The 14,313-nt window shown below is 40.5% G+C and overlaps 3 protein-coding genes across 3 annotated transcripts; all 3 read right to left on the bottom strand.

The window, feature by feature from the left end:
- Positions 1-53: 53 nt before the first annotated feature.
- LOC117454856 (gap junction alpha-9 protein-like) lies at positions 54-3,176 on the bottom strand. Its single transcript, XM_034094120.2, has one exon. It carries the CDS (start codon positions 2,793-2,795, stop codon positions 1,296-1,298), a length of 1,500 nt encoding a protein of 499 aa, XP_033950011.1. The 5' UTR covers positions 2,796-3,176; the 3' UTR covers positions 54-1,295.
- Positions 3,177-7,397: 4,221 nt separating this feature from the next.
- LOC117455004 (serine/arginine-rich splicing factor 10-like) lies at positions 7,398-12,201 on the bottom strand. Its single transcript, XM_034094341.2, has 6 exons — positions 12,029-12,201; positions 10,740-10,844; positions 9,693-9,796; positions 8,949-9,120; positions 8,814-8,867; positions 7,398-8,346 (listed from the first exon to the last, which is right to left on the bottom strand). Exons 1-6 carry the CDS (start codon positions 12,091-12,093, stop codon positions 8,130-8,132), a joined length of 717 nt encoding a protein of 238 aa, XP_033950232.1. The 5' UTR covers positions 12,094-12,201; the 3' UTR covers positions 7,398-8,129.
- Positions 12,202-12,699: 498 nt separating this feature from the next.
- On the bottom strand, positions 12,700-14,301 carry LOC117455007 (fatty acid-binding protein, liver-like). The gene is made up of 4 exons (XM_034094344.1): positions 14,123-14,301; positions 13,876-14,048; positions 13,102-13,191; positions 12,700-12,805 (listed from the first exon to the last, which is right to left on the bottom strand). Exons 1-4 carry the CDS (start codon positions 14,199-14,201, stop codon positions 12,755-12,757), a joined length of 393 nt encoding a protein of 130 aa, XP_033950235.1. The 5' UTR covers positions 14,202-14,301; the 3' UTR covers positions 12,700-12,754.
- Positions 14,302-14,313: the final 12 nt, after the last annotated feature.

Genomic DNA, 14,313 nt, shown 5'->3' with positions numbered 1-14,313 from the left:
TATTTACAACCAAATGATTCTGCTTACATCACACATCCATTAATCTGAAATAAATACATATTAAAAAGACAATACTCTTTTGGAAGGTCATTTAATTTTTTTAATATGTTAATGATATTAGAATGCTTTGCTAAGAAAAAAGGGGTCATACAAAATATATAACTCAGAGGTCGCAGTTTGTGTGAAGGGAAATTAAAGTCTGATAAATGATGCATTTTTTATCATTGTCACTACAAATATATTTAGCACTTCATTGTGACATTTTGTTGAACGTTCCTTAACGATTTTAAAAGTATCCCGTTGTGTAACGGCACATTGTGACCTGAAACAATTTATAGATTTGTGCTTCAGTTTTCCACTGCCCTCTAATCATTCAGACTGAGCTGCTGCGCATAATCAAATCATTAAATGTGTATTTAATATCTCTAACAGACGTGTTGAAGTAACAAAACAAAACATTCCATTGTAATCTGACCCAAAATGTAAAGGCTTTTCATTGGTCTAATAACTGCAATCTCCTAAATGGGCAACAAAGGCTTTTTTCCGCTTGTTAAATGTCTCTCAGGGGTATAATACATAACATTCCCAAATGAAAATGTTTAGTTGTGTACTTAAATTATCTTTCAAAAAATGTTGAAACCTTGAGAAATCGTTTTTTTCCAAGGTAACGGTCTGTTTGCCGCATCTGTAATGGCGTCGCAATCCGATTTTTGCATGCGTCATTGTTTTTTTCAGAAGCTGTCATAAATATACTTTTTATCCAGTTGAAGCATAATTTTTACAATACACGTTGTAGATCTGCTCCTTTCAACTCTGTATTTGAATTGGATAAAGGATGTTAATCAGTGGACGTCTGAACCTTACGTCAAACAAACTGAGCTAATGTTAGCCAATACGTTCATCTAACCGACTGTAGAAACCACACAGATTCAATGTAAGACTGCTTTATTAAGTCTTTTCATTGGTTTTTCTCAGTGGGTCCGTTTGTTTTGAACAATAGGAAAGCTCTGCGGATCATTCGGCTTCCAGTGAACCCCTCCTGAACGATGAAAAAAAGCCGAATCCTGTCCGTGAGGAGCTGACTGCAATCACTGTAATGTTGGCGAAGACAACAACTCCAAGGATCCATCGATACTTCACAACCAAATTCGTCACATTTTTTATTGAGAGATATCTAGTGGCAAAAAACGACATCTTGTGTGTTTTTGTGTGAAGTGCAGGAATATAGTGTTCAAACAACTTGCATCCACACATGGCTTATTGAGAGTTTGTGTCGCCATGTCGGAGCCAACGGTTTATATTTGCAGATCAGTTGGAGCTCTTCTGCTGCTGCCACTGCTGGCCGCTGACACTCTGCGGTTTGGAGAGGAGGCGGGGGGGCTGTTACTCTCCCTGCTGTGTCGGGACACTGAGCTCAGCTCCCCCGCAGAGTCCGGGCTCTGAGACCTGCTCGGCCTCTTAATGTCGGATTTAGAGAGGACCCTGGCTCGGGGTCCCACGCAGCTGCTGCGGAGCTTCACGCTGCTGTTGTTCTCGTGGTAGGAGTCACTGTCCGAGCCGTTCCCCTCCACCAGAGTGGAGCAGTTCCACGGTGGACTGACCCTCCGAGACTTCCTCACAATGCCTGACAGCGCTGCGCATGACGAGGGGTCCGCTACGGGGAGGGTGGGGTACTCAGAGGCGGCACACTCCATGTCCCTGTGGTTGGGTTCCTCTGGCTCTTCCTGTTTGTCTGCAGGAGGGGAACGCGTCTCGCTGCTCGTGTTGTTGGAGTTGCTGTTTTGCTCCGTGGGGCTCGGCACCCCCTCCTTGCCGTCCTTGTGACCGTCCGGCTTTGCAACCGGGACCCCTCTTATTGGGACGAAGGCAGAGGAGGCGTTCAGGAGAGGGTAGGTGGGTCCGTTGCCCTGCTTCTCCAACAGCAACGTGTACCCGCATGGTGCCGTGGGGATGGCACTCTTGCGACCCGCAGATGTGCCAATGCAAACCTGATGCACGACAGAGTTCTTCTTTGACTTGTCGACGTAATAATCGTCCATGTCGTCTTTCAGATGAGGGTAGTAGGACAGGATGCCCTTCTTGAGCTTCTTGAATCCCAGGTGCATGATCTCCAGAATGCTGAGGAAGAGGGAGATGCAGGCGATGCTCTGCATGAAGATCATGAACACGGTTTTCTCGGTGGGCCTGGACACGAAGCAGTCCACCACATTCGGGCATGGCTCCCTCTCACACTTGAACAGAGGCTTCAGGCGGTTTCCGTACAGGAAGTACTGCACCACCATGAAGCTGACCTCCACCACGGAGCGGGTCATAATGTGGACCAGGTAGGTGCACAGCAGAGAGCCTCTCAGCGGAGCTTTGTTGAGCTTCCCCTGCTCCAGCTGCTTCATCTCCTTCTCCATCCTCCTCCGCACCTCCACCAGCTCCACGTCCACCGCCTCCAGCTCCCGGCGGAGAGCCACCTTCTTGCAATGGCGCTCCTTCTCCAGAGCCCGCAGCTGGTAGATGGCGTGGCCCATGTACACCAGGGAGGGGGAAGACACAAAGATGACCTGCAGCACCCAGTAGCGGATGAGGGAAATGGGGAAGGCCTGGTCGTAGCAGACGTTTCGACAGCCAGGTTGGTCCGTGTTGCAGATGAAGTCCGACTGCTCGTCGTTCCACACGTCCTCCGCTGCCACGCCCAGCACCAACATCCGGAATATGAAGAGGATGGTCAGCCAGATCTTGCCGACCATGGTGGAGTGGATGTGCACCTCCTCCAAAATCCCCCCGAGGAAGTTCCAGTCTCCCATTTTTTATATTAGCAGTTCTGTAAAAAACAAACAAGGTAAAGCCTAATAGATAATGGATTTTTGGGGGAGATTATGGCTAACTGGGTTTTTTTAAATCAGAAAGTGATAATGTTTTTTGTAAAGACACATCATAGGCCAACTATCTTGAAGCCAAACCCTAGATTTGTGGTTAATATAACAAACTAACACACTTTGTTATAGAGTGTAGTAGAAGGTATACAATAGTGTAATTTAGTATTTTGTGAATAATGGGAATAATTGACTTCATTAAGGTGAATCATTAGGTTTATTAACCATTATTATTATTAATATTATTATTAACCATTACTTAAATGTTGGGGCCAATAACAATGTTGATATTTGGGTGTTAAAAAAGTCTGATTGCTCTATAAATAACAATGTATTTTATTTTTTTTACGAATTTTGATCAAGATACTACGATGGCCAAGGTTGGATCTACTCTATCATACATCTTCAAATATAATCTAATAAAATATAAAAGATTGGACCTTCTGGAAAAATCTCAGGGATTAGAAAGTTCTCTTTGATAGATATTTCCAAAAATGAACCTGCTATGTTCTAATATGCCCCTTTTTTCACCAACCAACATTTAATCAACATTTAACAACATCAAAGATATTAGAATAGTATTAATTCCCTTACCTATCATCTTGGATATGAAATGTAACGAAGGCTTAATGACGCTGAACACAATCCTACGAGTACATCTTCTATCTTCTGCATCCTCTTCTAAACAAAGGACACAACTGGCAAACAGCCGCCACTGGACAAAAGCAAATGATCCCTGCCAACTTATAGCCTGTCAGAGACAATTCAATCGATACTGTTGTGATGCTCTGTTGCCATGTCCCTCGCAGCAGAACGAATGGAGTGACTGCCAGTTCCTGTGAGCTGAAGGGGTTTGTGTCCCTGAACTTGTTGGAATGCAGATAGGACAGAACAGGATGCACAGGGATGGGAATCTTCATCTGAGAGCCTTAAATGTGGATTATGAAATACATAAAGGAGAGGTTTTAGAAGCGTTATATAGAAATATTGGTTAAATGCTAGATATCCCGTACTTGCACCAGACAGCAATGAGCAGTGAAGCTCACAGGTGGTTTGACCTGGGCTGGGTCACACATTACTGTTTAATAGGTCAAACTCGATGTCCTTCTTGGTGGCTTTCCAATATAATTAAACTAAATCAGTAATCATGACCTGATCATTTAAGATTATCCACAGATTTTGATGTGAGCAGAACATAAATTGAACTATTCCGATCCCAGGTCCTGCAATCAACATGTTGATTTCTCCTTGGGCAAGATACCTAACCCTACATTTCTCCGATTGGCCAACAGTGTGTGAATGTTAGTTTCTCTGAGCAGGTGGAACCTTGTATACAGTCTGTATGGGTTGTGATGAATGAGTAAATGAGGACTTCGTTAAGACTGGATAAAGCGCTATATAAATGCAGTCCATTTAGCTAAGGGCTCCTTTACTGCAGCTCACCTGAGATAAAGCTCAGCAGAGGACGCCATTCATGTTTACATCAGACTGATATCTCCAACACTCTCGGATTAAAAATTAACCAATTTAGGTTAAGAAACAGCACTACAGGAAGGACATTTTTTTAAACTTTTTGATTGTGGGAGGAATTGTCCCTTTAAGATGACACTTCTGTTTAAAGAATGACTTACATTTGTAAATAATCAGATTTATTGCAGACATATTTACGATCAATTGACCAATTGATTCAGGCTGGTCCCACTGTGCGTTTGCTCTGACACAGAACGGCAGATGGCAAATCCACAGATGTTCAACAACACAAGAATACAGATTGGCCTCCTTTTTGTATGACTATAGTTAAGAACTTAACTCTGTTATTGTTCAGCCTCCATTTGTACGTCTTCTTATCTGTCAGATATAACTACAGTATGAATAAAGTATTATCTTGCTTCCGTTTGTCCTGTATTTGTAAGCTACCCTTTGCTTTAAAGCAGCTATTCCTGACAGACTCCCATCAAGCCTCCATGCTGCGTTTGTACGTGTTTAATCAATGTTCCTTTTTTCGTTGCAGGGATCAATGAGACACGTCCGATTTCATACATGGTTGCCTCGTCACTGTGAATCTAATTTAAGCTGTTTTTCCCAGCCACTGGTCCATTACAAGGAAATCAATATCCATGGCTGGACTGGTTCTGTTTTCCATGCAGACGCCCAAAAACTGTAGTTCAAACTTATTCTCATACAACCAAAAACAAGTACTACACATCAGGCTGTTAGAGAGGAGGGGAAACTCTGTGCAAAAATGTATCTCAAAACACTGAGATGAAATTGCACTTTCTGCACTTTTCTTCTCCCTTTGTCGAATCCAACACACTTTTTGGTTTAAAGCTCACCTATTATGCTATATTTGAACAATATATTATAGGGCCGGCAGTGGCTCAGTCAGTAGGGTCTTGGACTGTGAGCCGTAGGGTCCACGACCAGACCTAAATATGGAGTGTGGACTGCTACTTGGAGAGGTCCAAGTTCACCTCCTGCCCTGCTGTGGTGCCCTTGAGCAAGGCACCGGACAACCCCCCCCCCCCCCCTCACTCCCATTGCTCCCCAGGCGCTGTGCAATAGCTCATAGATTCCTGGTACTAGGATGGATTAAATGCAGAGGCCAAATGTCACTGTGTGTGCTGTGTGCTCTACCTGTGTGACCATTAAAGAGGGTTTTATCCCTCCCAATATTATTATTATTATATCTATACAAAACATGTCTATGAAGTGTTTTGCTCAACATACCAAACAGATCACTCACCCATTGTAGAATGGCCTCTATTTCAGCCCTGTTACTATAGTGCTGATTCTGGGTCCGTAGCTTTAAAGGTCCCATGTCATGGCCATTTCTACTGATCATAATTCCATTGTTGAGGTCTACTAAAATAGATTTATATTGTTCAATGTTCCAAACTCACATTGGTTTTCTCATACAACATCTCTGTAAAGTATGTGTATTCACTCTCTGTCCGAAATGGCTTGTTGGAGCTCCTGCCCCCCCCCCCCCCCCCCCCTCCCTCCCTCCCTCCCTCCCTGTGAGCCCAGTGTGCTCTGATTGGTCAGGACGTTGCGAGGCTCGCTGGTGTGGTTTCCGGGTCGGCGATACAGCGCGAAATTCATCCTGAGCACACAAAAACACTCACAGCCGAAGTAAAAACAATAAGTGTGGCTTGATATTGAGTAAGAAAAAGGTTTATAAACGCTGTGAGAATGGGTCTGCGGAGAGCATTTCTCCACGATCCCAACTCGTCTATTACCAACCAGGGGACTCCCTGTTATTTGAAAATGTACGCTAAAGTGAGGAGCTCCGCGGATTGGTCCATTTTGGAGCGTCCGGAAGCAAGCAGTGAGCTCTGTGAAGAGAAGGCTGTCTACCAGCAGAAACTCAGAATGCTGCCGTGATTAAACGCCATAGTATGTTCCAAACCACATCAAGGATTATTTCAGCTAGTATGGAGCTCAAAATGCTTTTTCTCTTGCGGTTTTACCACAAGGTGAGTACCTTTCACATCCAGCTTCTTCACACATCTCCATTACAGCGTTAGCTCTGAGTGTTAGCGATGCTTGCTAATGTAAACACAGAATATTTTACTTCCAAAACATGTTGCGCATTGTTTCTGATACAGCAACGTTTCTGATAGGTTGGGCCGTGGGCGTAACTTTGCCAGGAGTTCATTGTAAAGCCAGCCCACATGTTAATAATGTCGTTATGACCGCACACAATCTGGGTCAGCTCCGTTGTACCCCTGTTTAAAGAGACGTGGGTACGGAGGAAAAGAGAGAGGGTTGTATTTTCTGACACTTCGTGAGTCTCCTTACACACCGGGGACACAAGTTTATGTATAAAATACATCAAAAAGTGCATTTTGCATGATAGGTGACCTTTAATAGCTGTAGGTTAACACAAGCTTAAGAGATGTTCAAGTTTTGTTCACTGACTTCAAAATGTAGGTGAATTCCCCACTCCTGATGATAACCACGTTCTTAAAAAGGGTGGTTGCTATACAGTAGCTAAATGAGACTGCATTTTTGTTATAACAGTTAATTGGACATTTTGTTTTATCTTATTCTATTTTATGCATTTCTTTTTGTATTTGTCCCTGCAACTTTCTAGCACCATTATGTCAATAGCATTATGTTTTTCTTAAATCCATTTTAATATTATATTTTGCACTGTTGGAGGAGCCTGGGGTTTAAATTGTATAGCCAAAATAAAAATCTGGGTTAAGACAAGTGGAGGTGAAGTCATGTGTTCATGGTTTAGGTTGTATGGTTGTCTTCACCTTCTCATGATTGCATTTAAGCTACAAAGTGTATATTTTAGGATTATCTTGATGGGGAAAAAAGTGTCAGCAAAATAATAATTTTGTTTGCCACAACACTTTGCTTTTTGGTTGAGGGAGCCAGTGCTAAATTCCAGCACTTTTCTATCATCTCGTTTTATTTAGTTTTCCTAAATAAAGTATGGCTTGGCATTATAACATTAAACTCACAATAAACCAATTTGTCTGTACAAGCAGAGTTTACAAACTGAAGTCAAGCACGGATTCCTTATTCTGAACGTTATCCATTTATTACTGAAAATAACAGTTTCTTCATCATAAAGGTAGAAGATTAGGAGATTAAACATGCAGAGACAGGATTAAATGAAAAACCATCAACACGGCCAAGTAAACACCAAGAGAAAACTTTTGTTCCAAAAATAAAATACCTTTTGAAAACGGTACAGAAAACACACAACATGTAAACAGATTAATGTACATTTTAAACAGCTTGTGGTTTACGTCAATGGTCGATAACATCTTAACACTTTAGGACCATAGCAGCGAATCTGTGTATTTTACCCGCAGTAATTTCATACTTGACGCTACAGCTCAGTTCAGCAGTCAAGTTTAAAGTAAATGATTTGCGTTAAGACACACAGAAACGATGGGTTGGTTCGTCACCAATTCAATTTTAAATACTGAATGTTATTTTTTGAATAAATGGATGCATCGGGATTAGAAAACAAAATGACCAGTAACAGTATATAAAAAAGATAATTATTCCTGGGCGACTAGCACTGAAACCTGTTTCATATTTATATCAGGGGGAATCTCACCAATACAATTTTATAAAACCAAGCGAAGGACCGACATTTTTCTTAAAACGGAGCTGCGAAAACAAGCTTTCTACAAATGGTTCAGCGGACGTTACATTCATGTCAAAACAAACATTTGACAAATGAACCAACTCGGGTGCATCTGACATAACGGCGGATAAAGGGGGGGGGGGGGTACTTTCCTAGCGTCCTCCTGACTTACGTCCGGCCCAGGATCTGGACCGGGAACGAGAGCGTGATCTTGAAGCAGAGCGGGACTTGGAGCGGGTTGGGGACTGGGCCCGTCGCACTTCTTCCTCGGGGTAATGGGAAGACGATGAAGGGTTGGCGTTCTCTCGTGGAGATGCAGATTTGGAGCGAGATCTCGCTCTGGACTCTCTTCGAGGCCTCTGCCGGTATCTAAAGACACAATGAGAACGTTTAGGGCCCAGTACTATTATACTAAAGCAGGGATAGAAACAACTTGCCCATAGGGAGCCATTGAGTCTAAAATAGCCTGAGTCACACATTAACTAAGGGGAAGCTATTTTCCCTAAGGCACTCTTTGCGATTACATTTGCTATTTACATTTGTTTTGGACCCAATACATTCCCAATATTCAGGAACATTATACCAAACAAGTAGCCCTCCATATTACTCTCTATGCTTCAGGAAGCCATCAGTCCTAACATTGTTTGAGACCCGTGACTAAGACACTTATGATTATCTACATTTCCAGGCACTAAAGACAACTGTCCTGTACATTCAGTGATTCCTCTGACTTCACTACCGAACGGTTTCACTTCACAATAAGTCTGTGTATTTGTACCGTAATACAGACAGCAGCATGACCAAGAAAGTAGGAAATAAAGAGAAAGAAGATGTACCTCTCATTCTCACGACTCCTGCTTCTTCCTCTGCCATACACCTGTCCACGAGATCTGAACACAGACATGAATAGATTTGTTTTCCTTTTAAAGAAACATTTAAGTACAAGTCTTAGACTGCTCAGAGACACTCACTCTCGAGGACTCTCCGATCGCCTGCGATGGCGATCATAAGAGGGGCTGCGTGATCTGTACCGCTCTTGGCTGCGGCTACGCGAACGCCTGCGCCGGCTGTCCCGATCGTGGTCGTCGTATCGAGACGATCTGCCTGGAGAATGCCTCTCCTTTGTCTTCATCTGATTTGGTGCTGAGAAAAAAAACAGTGCTCAGAAGGTTACATTTCCGAGAACAAAACACAAAAGGCTCAATGTATTTGTTTATTACCGACGTTGTTACACTATAATGCTAGTCTTTATGCTGCCATTACGCTTTACAGTGCTGCCGGAAGTACATTGACTCATACCTACAACCTAGGTCTGTCAGTATTAATACATTTATTATCTCTTTTAGTCATTTAGAAACGCTGGATGATTGCTGTTCAGGTGATCATACAGTAAATGTACCACTGTGTAATGGTGTAAAAAGTCAAATCAGAATTTTAAAAAACATTCTATATCCCGGGGAAATTAGGTTTCGTAAATGTTTGATTTTTAGAATGAAAGACAACAAATAAAAACAAATAAGTAAGCATGTGCAATAAATACATATGATAAGATATTATATTAACAACTTTTTTTAATTCAAAATGTCCGATAAAATTAAAATAATAAGGAACGCTCTGAGGGAGGTACAATTCTGACTGCTAAACACATTCTGTCAAAGTCTACAGTATTTTGTGGAATCAACAAATAAAAAGGTACAATAGAGTTGAACACTTACTCTTTCTGTCACCCTGGGCAAACTGGATTTCAATCTGCCGGCCACAAACCCACTTCCTGTCCAGACTGTGAAGAGCGTCCTCTGCATCACGCACATCCTCAAATATGCTGAGTGGTTAAGGGTTTTCTTTTGATCACAGTTTTAGTCAGGCCACACAAATTCAAAGTGTTTTCTTCCTTTCACAATGAAGTAGTAACTTAAGAAAATAAACTTTTATATCATTATTTTTTTTCTCTTTATAACAAAAATGGCATTCTTTAAATTTGCATGGCCTGACTTATAACACAAAACATTTAAGAAAAAAGCACAAACTATTATTTCTTATTATAGTTTAGCAAGAGAAAAAACAACAAACAAAAGACACTCACAGTTATTTTTTGTAGAGATAAAAGATGAAGCATTTTCAAACACATGTAATCATTGTGAGGGATCAGGTCTACAAATACAAATCAAATACATTCAATTATTGATTACATTTCTTGATCATAATGAAAACACAAATGTCATTTATATCACAAGGAAAGATGATTTTGTTGTCAGATTTGTGAATTTGTCTTGTGAGGATACAAATAATTCAGACTTGTTACCTTTGCCCATGCTTGACTTTGAACTTCATTTTGATCTTTACACTCTTTAATCGACTCCCACAGAGACTCTGGACTGCTGCTTGCCTTTTCCTCTTTAACCTCTTTTTCTTTTCCCAATTCTTTGCCGCCATATCCAAGCCTTGTCTCCGTTCCCTTTTCCTCTTCATGCTTTACTTTCTCTTTTCAACCTTTTCCCTCCCTCTGATCCTGAAGGTCTGTGAGACTTGTCTTTACAGCTATTCTACACGGGTCTTTGTTACTCTTTGTGGCCGGTTCCACAACTGGATGCTTTAACATTTTCTGAAGCAATAACAGAAAAATAAGTGCGTTAGATATTCAATCAAAAATAAATACATTAAATAATGTCACAAAAAAAGCACATCTTCTCAGCTGAAAAGGAAATTAAAATGTTTTGTTAGCAGGAGCACCAACACAGTAAACACTCATTGGGAAAGGATATTGAATGTATGCAAATCCTCTTGGTCGGCGTGTATGGAAGTCAAGTGGGATGTAGACATCTACTACAGGCCCATAGCGGCCAAACTCACGCCGCAAATCCTCAGGCCTGAACACCGTAAATAAAAATATGACTCAACTGACCATCAGAGGAAGCTCTAACTATATCATCACTCAGCAGCAGCTGGGAGAACAGCTGTTCAGAGGGCTCAATAGGGACAGTTCACCCCAAAACACTAAAGATCTGTCTGACCTCTTAACTGGTGACAGATCCAGCTGTTCACAAGGTTTCTGTGTTATTGCTCTCAGTTCGGCTGCCGCTTAGGAACTTTATTTATTCTAGAGGTTGCTTTTTGTTTTACAATTATGTTGCGTTTTGGCGTGAACTGAACCTTTAAGATGTGTACACTATTTTCTTTAGCATGAAATTCAAGGTTAGAACTCACTAAAAGTCTAAAAAAGTGACATAGTGACGGTTGCTCCATTCACACTAGATTTTTTGGAGGAGTACTTGGATTTACCTTTGTGTATTGTAATGTGTGAGATCAGCACACAGTAAGATATTTGTAGTCATTAGTAGATGTTCAGCAGAGAGGTTAAGTTAATTGTTCACAGTGTTTTGGTGATTTTCAGGCTGCAGAAGAAACTTTTCAGAAAAGGTCACACATACGAAAATGCATAATTTTGTTGTCCTATCCTTTCAATTTGTATGTATTTTATATTTGAGGACGGAAAAAGCAAATAAGCTTAATTGCTTTTGTGTGTGCGTTGGCTCATGCTACCGGTCATTGAAATAAGAATGAATGTATAACCCTAAAGACGTTACTTACCATAACAGACTTAAAAAGAATAACGGTTAACTGAAATAACGGTTTGTGACATAGCGGTTATTTGGGCTTGATAACAACTTTTAACCATATTAAATAATACGTTTAAATTGTTTTGCCTGCAAATCACCAAAACATGTAATATTACTGAACTATTGTTTATAAGTAAGCTAACGTAGCTTTATTTACGTTAGCTAATTTATACACATGAACCGTGCAACAGAAACGGAATGTAAACAAAGATACAGTACCGACATATTAACATAGACACCTTATTACAGATTGGCCTAACTATGAGCAGCAGCTAATACATATTTCACACATAAAGCGCCTCTGCACGTTGGTTAAACGTAATTTGAATCTTCTGCGAGGAGGCTAACGTTAGCAGCTACGCTAAGTCAGTTAGCTGCCGTTAATATTAGTAAGTTAGCGCTTGATAGCTGACTTTCTCCGAGTGTTGACTCACCTGGACTCATCGGAGATGTTTCTGACGAACAAAGACGAGCATGGGGGCCTCATGTATTTGGCCATAAAGTTACACTCACTATGAAGAAGAAATGTTTTTTTGAAGGAAACAAAAATCTGCTGCAGCGAAAATATGTTGGGCGCAAGCGCAGTTGGAGGGCGCCTTTTGGTTCTTCTTCTCAAACAAACGGGGGGAATAAAAACCTACAGCGTCCTCTGCTGTTCACCTGCAGCTGTGGCAGAAACAATCAATTTTTTTTTTTTTAAAAGATGTCGAAACCACACAGTAAAACTCTTCTACGTCTAGTAAATGCGATGTATTTAAAACACAACTTAAGTATTACTAAGTTAACAGAAGAGATTGAAAGTCTTTGTGTTGCACGTCCAGACATATTTTTTGAAGACAAAATATTGTAAATAAAAGTAAATAAAAAACTGAAACCTCAGACAAAAGGTATAGTAAAAGGTATGATATTTGTCTCTGAGATGTCGTGAAGTAGAGGCCGAATGTAGCATAAAATCGTGTGGTATAGCAGCTTACATTTCTAATTTAGCACTTGATTGATGTACTTAGTTTCTTTCCACCACTGAATAAAAACACACACTTTGGTTTATTTAATCATTCAAAAGGTTTTATTTATGAATGAAAGTTATTTATTATGATTATTTATTTGATGTGCTATCCACATGGTTCCCTGCTTAAAGTAGCTTCAGCTTCAGGCCTGGATCAGGCTCGTTTGCTTCTGCAGATGAAAGTTACATCGCCAGCAGTGATGGTCTGGAACAGAGAGAAAGCAGAGACAGAAAGGAAACAATTTCATGTTAAAAAAAAAAACTGACACAATTAGTGTGAACAGGAAGAATAGCTGAGTGGATACAGGGTTAGGATTTGTTGTAACAAAACGGTTGCATTAAACAGAGAACAACAGAAAATGCAACCGTTAAATCCATCTTTAACTGTTGCAAAAACCTTCCTTTATTTGTTTAATTTTCTTTGAAGATCATGTGTCATTAAATCTAAGTTTATTTCTAACACTGAATCCCTGGGTTTGTAAAATAATGAAGGCCACTGACCTCCACCATGTCGTCTCCTTGGAGCTCTCGGACAGCAGTGAACTTTTCAGCTTCAGTGATCAGCTTCCCGTTCTCCTCTCTGACAGTGCACTGGTCAATCATAATTTTTTTATCCATCATGATATTGCACACCACTAAACAATAATATCACTTTTTAGAACAACACACTGCATCCACTTTTATTTCAGATATAGGCTACTGTACATATTAGTTAGCCATTTGTCATATACTTGTATGTATTTCCTTTTTTGTACATTATATTTCTTGTTTACATCTTTAATCCTTCAATAGGTTTCAGAAGTCTTTAAAATATTTCTAAATATTCTATTCTCTTTTCCATTACCATTTTTTTTTCACTCACTGTGTTTATGTATGCAGTTATACACAGAGAAAATGCCTTGTGTGTGAAAATCTACATGGCAATAAACAAATGATGATTATCTAATTCTCAGCGATTTAGCAATCAATAACAAATACATGCCAAAACAGTATAATGCAAGTTAAAGCTTTTCTTTTACTTCCCATCAAAACCCCATCAATCTGCCTTAGGTGGCCATCATTTAAATAGCATTGTCTCTGATCTCTGATATATTTTCGTGAATCAGATTACATTAACTGCTAGCTGCTTAAAAAACTGGATTTTTACCTAAAATTGCACAAACTATAGCCTCACTGTAATATGCTGACACAAGCCTACAAAGCCTAAATGCTGATTTTCAGGGTTTAATTCTGACATCATCAGCTCACATGATGCACGAAGAGTTAAACGTTTACCTTTAACTTCCTGCCATCCGCCACGGTCATCTCGGACTCCTTGCCGAGCCTGAATGAGTTAACTCTGGTGCCAAGGGGAGTCTTCATGGTGTAGGTGAAGTCTGAGCCCTTCCGCTCAATCACCAACACCGGTTTGACATCCTTTCGCATTTTGATAATCATTTCAGGTGCACCTTGAAAGGAAAACTAATATATGATGTATGCTTTCATAAGAAAATACATTCTCTAAATATGAAAATATACTCACCCATGACTTCTAATAAGCCCTCAAGGTTTTCCTCAGAATAAACCTTCCAGGTGCCGCAGAAATCCATGCTGCTGGTCATGATGCTTGCCCAAAGATGTTTGTTGTACAAGTTATCAAACTCTCATATTGCCCACACTGCTGGTTGGCATGTTGGGGACTTCAAATCCCTGTTATTTAGACTCAAGTTTCCA

This window comes from Pseudochaenichthys georgianus, chromosome 11 (genome assembly GCF_902827115.2).
Source record: "Pseudochaenichthys georgianus chromosome 11, fPseGeo1.2, whole genome shotgun sequence".
Lineage (NCBI taxonomy): Eukaryota > Metazoa > Chordata > Actinopteri > Perciformes > Channichthyidae > Pseudochaenichthys > Pseudochaenichthys georgianus.
The sequence above is the reverse complement of the archived record's forward strand: the minus strand, read 5'-3'. Positions and strand labels throughout refer to the sequence as shown.

What these genes read in the sequence shown, in the direction of transcription:
- LOC117455004 (XM_034094341.2), bottom strand. Translation starts at nt 12,093, where the DNA reads ATGGCCAAATACATGAGGCCCCCATGCTCGTCTTTGTTCGTCAGAAAC. An exon ending in AACATCTCCGATGAGTCCAG is followed by an intron (nt 10,845 to 12,028) that starts GTGAGTCAACAC and finishes TACGGTGTTCAG; the next exon opens with GCCTGAGGATTTGCGGCGTG. An exon ending in TGCCCAGGGTGACAGAAAGA is followed by an intron (nt 9,121 to 9,692) that starts GTAAGTGTTCAA and finishes TTTTTTTCTCAG; the next exon opens with CACCAAATCAGATGAAGACA.
- LOC117454856 (XM_034094120.2), bottom strand. Translation starts at nt 2,795, where the DNA reads ATGGGAGACTGGAACTTCCTCGGGGGGATTTTGGAGGAGGTGCACATC.
- LOC117455007 (XM_034094344.1), bottom strand. Translation starts at nt 14,201, where the DNA reads ATGACCAGCAGCATGGATTTCTGCGGCACCTGGAAGGTTTATTCTGAG. An exon ending in GGGCTTATTAGAAGTCATGG is followed by an intron (nt 14,049 to 14,122) that starts GTGAGTATATTT and finishes TTTCCTTTCAAG; the next exon opens with GTGCACCTGAAATGATTATC. An exon ending in AAGGAGACGACATGGTGGAG is followed by an intron (nt 12,806 to 13,101) that starts GTCAGTGGCCTT and finishes TCTCTGTTCCAG; the next exon opens with ACCATCACTGCTGGCGATGT.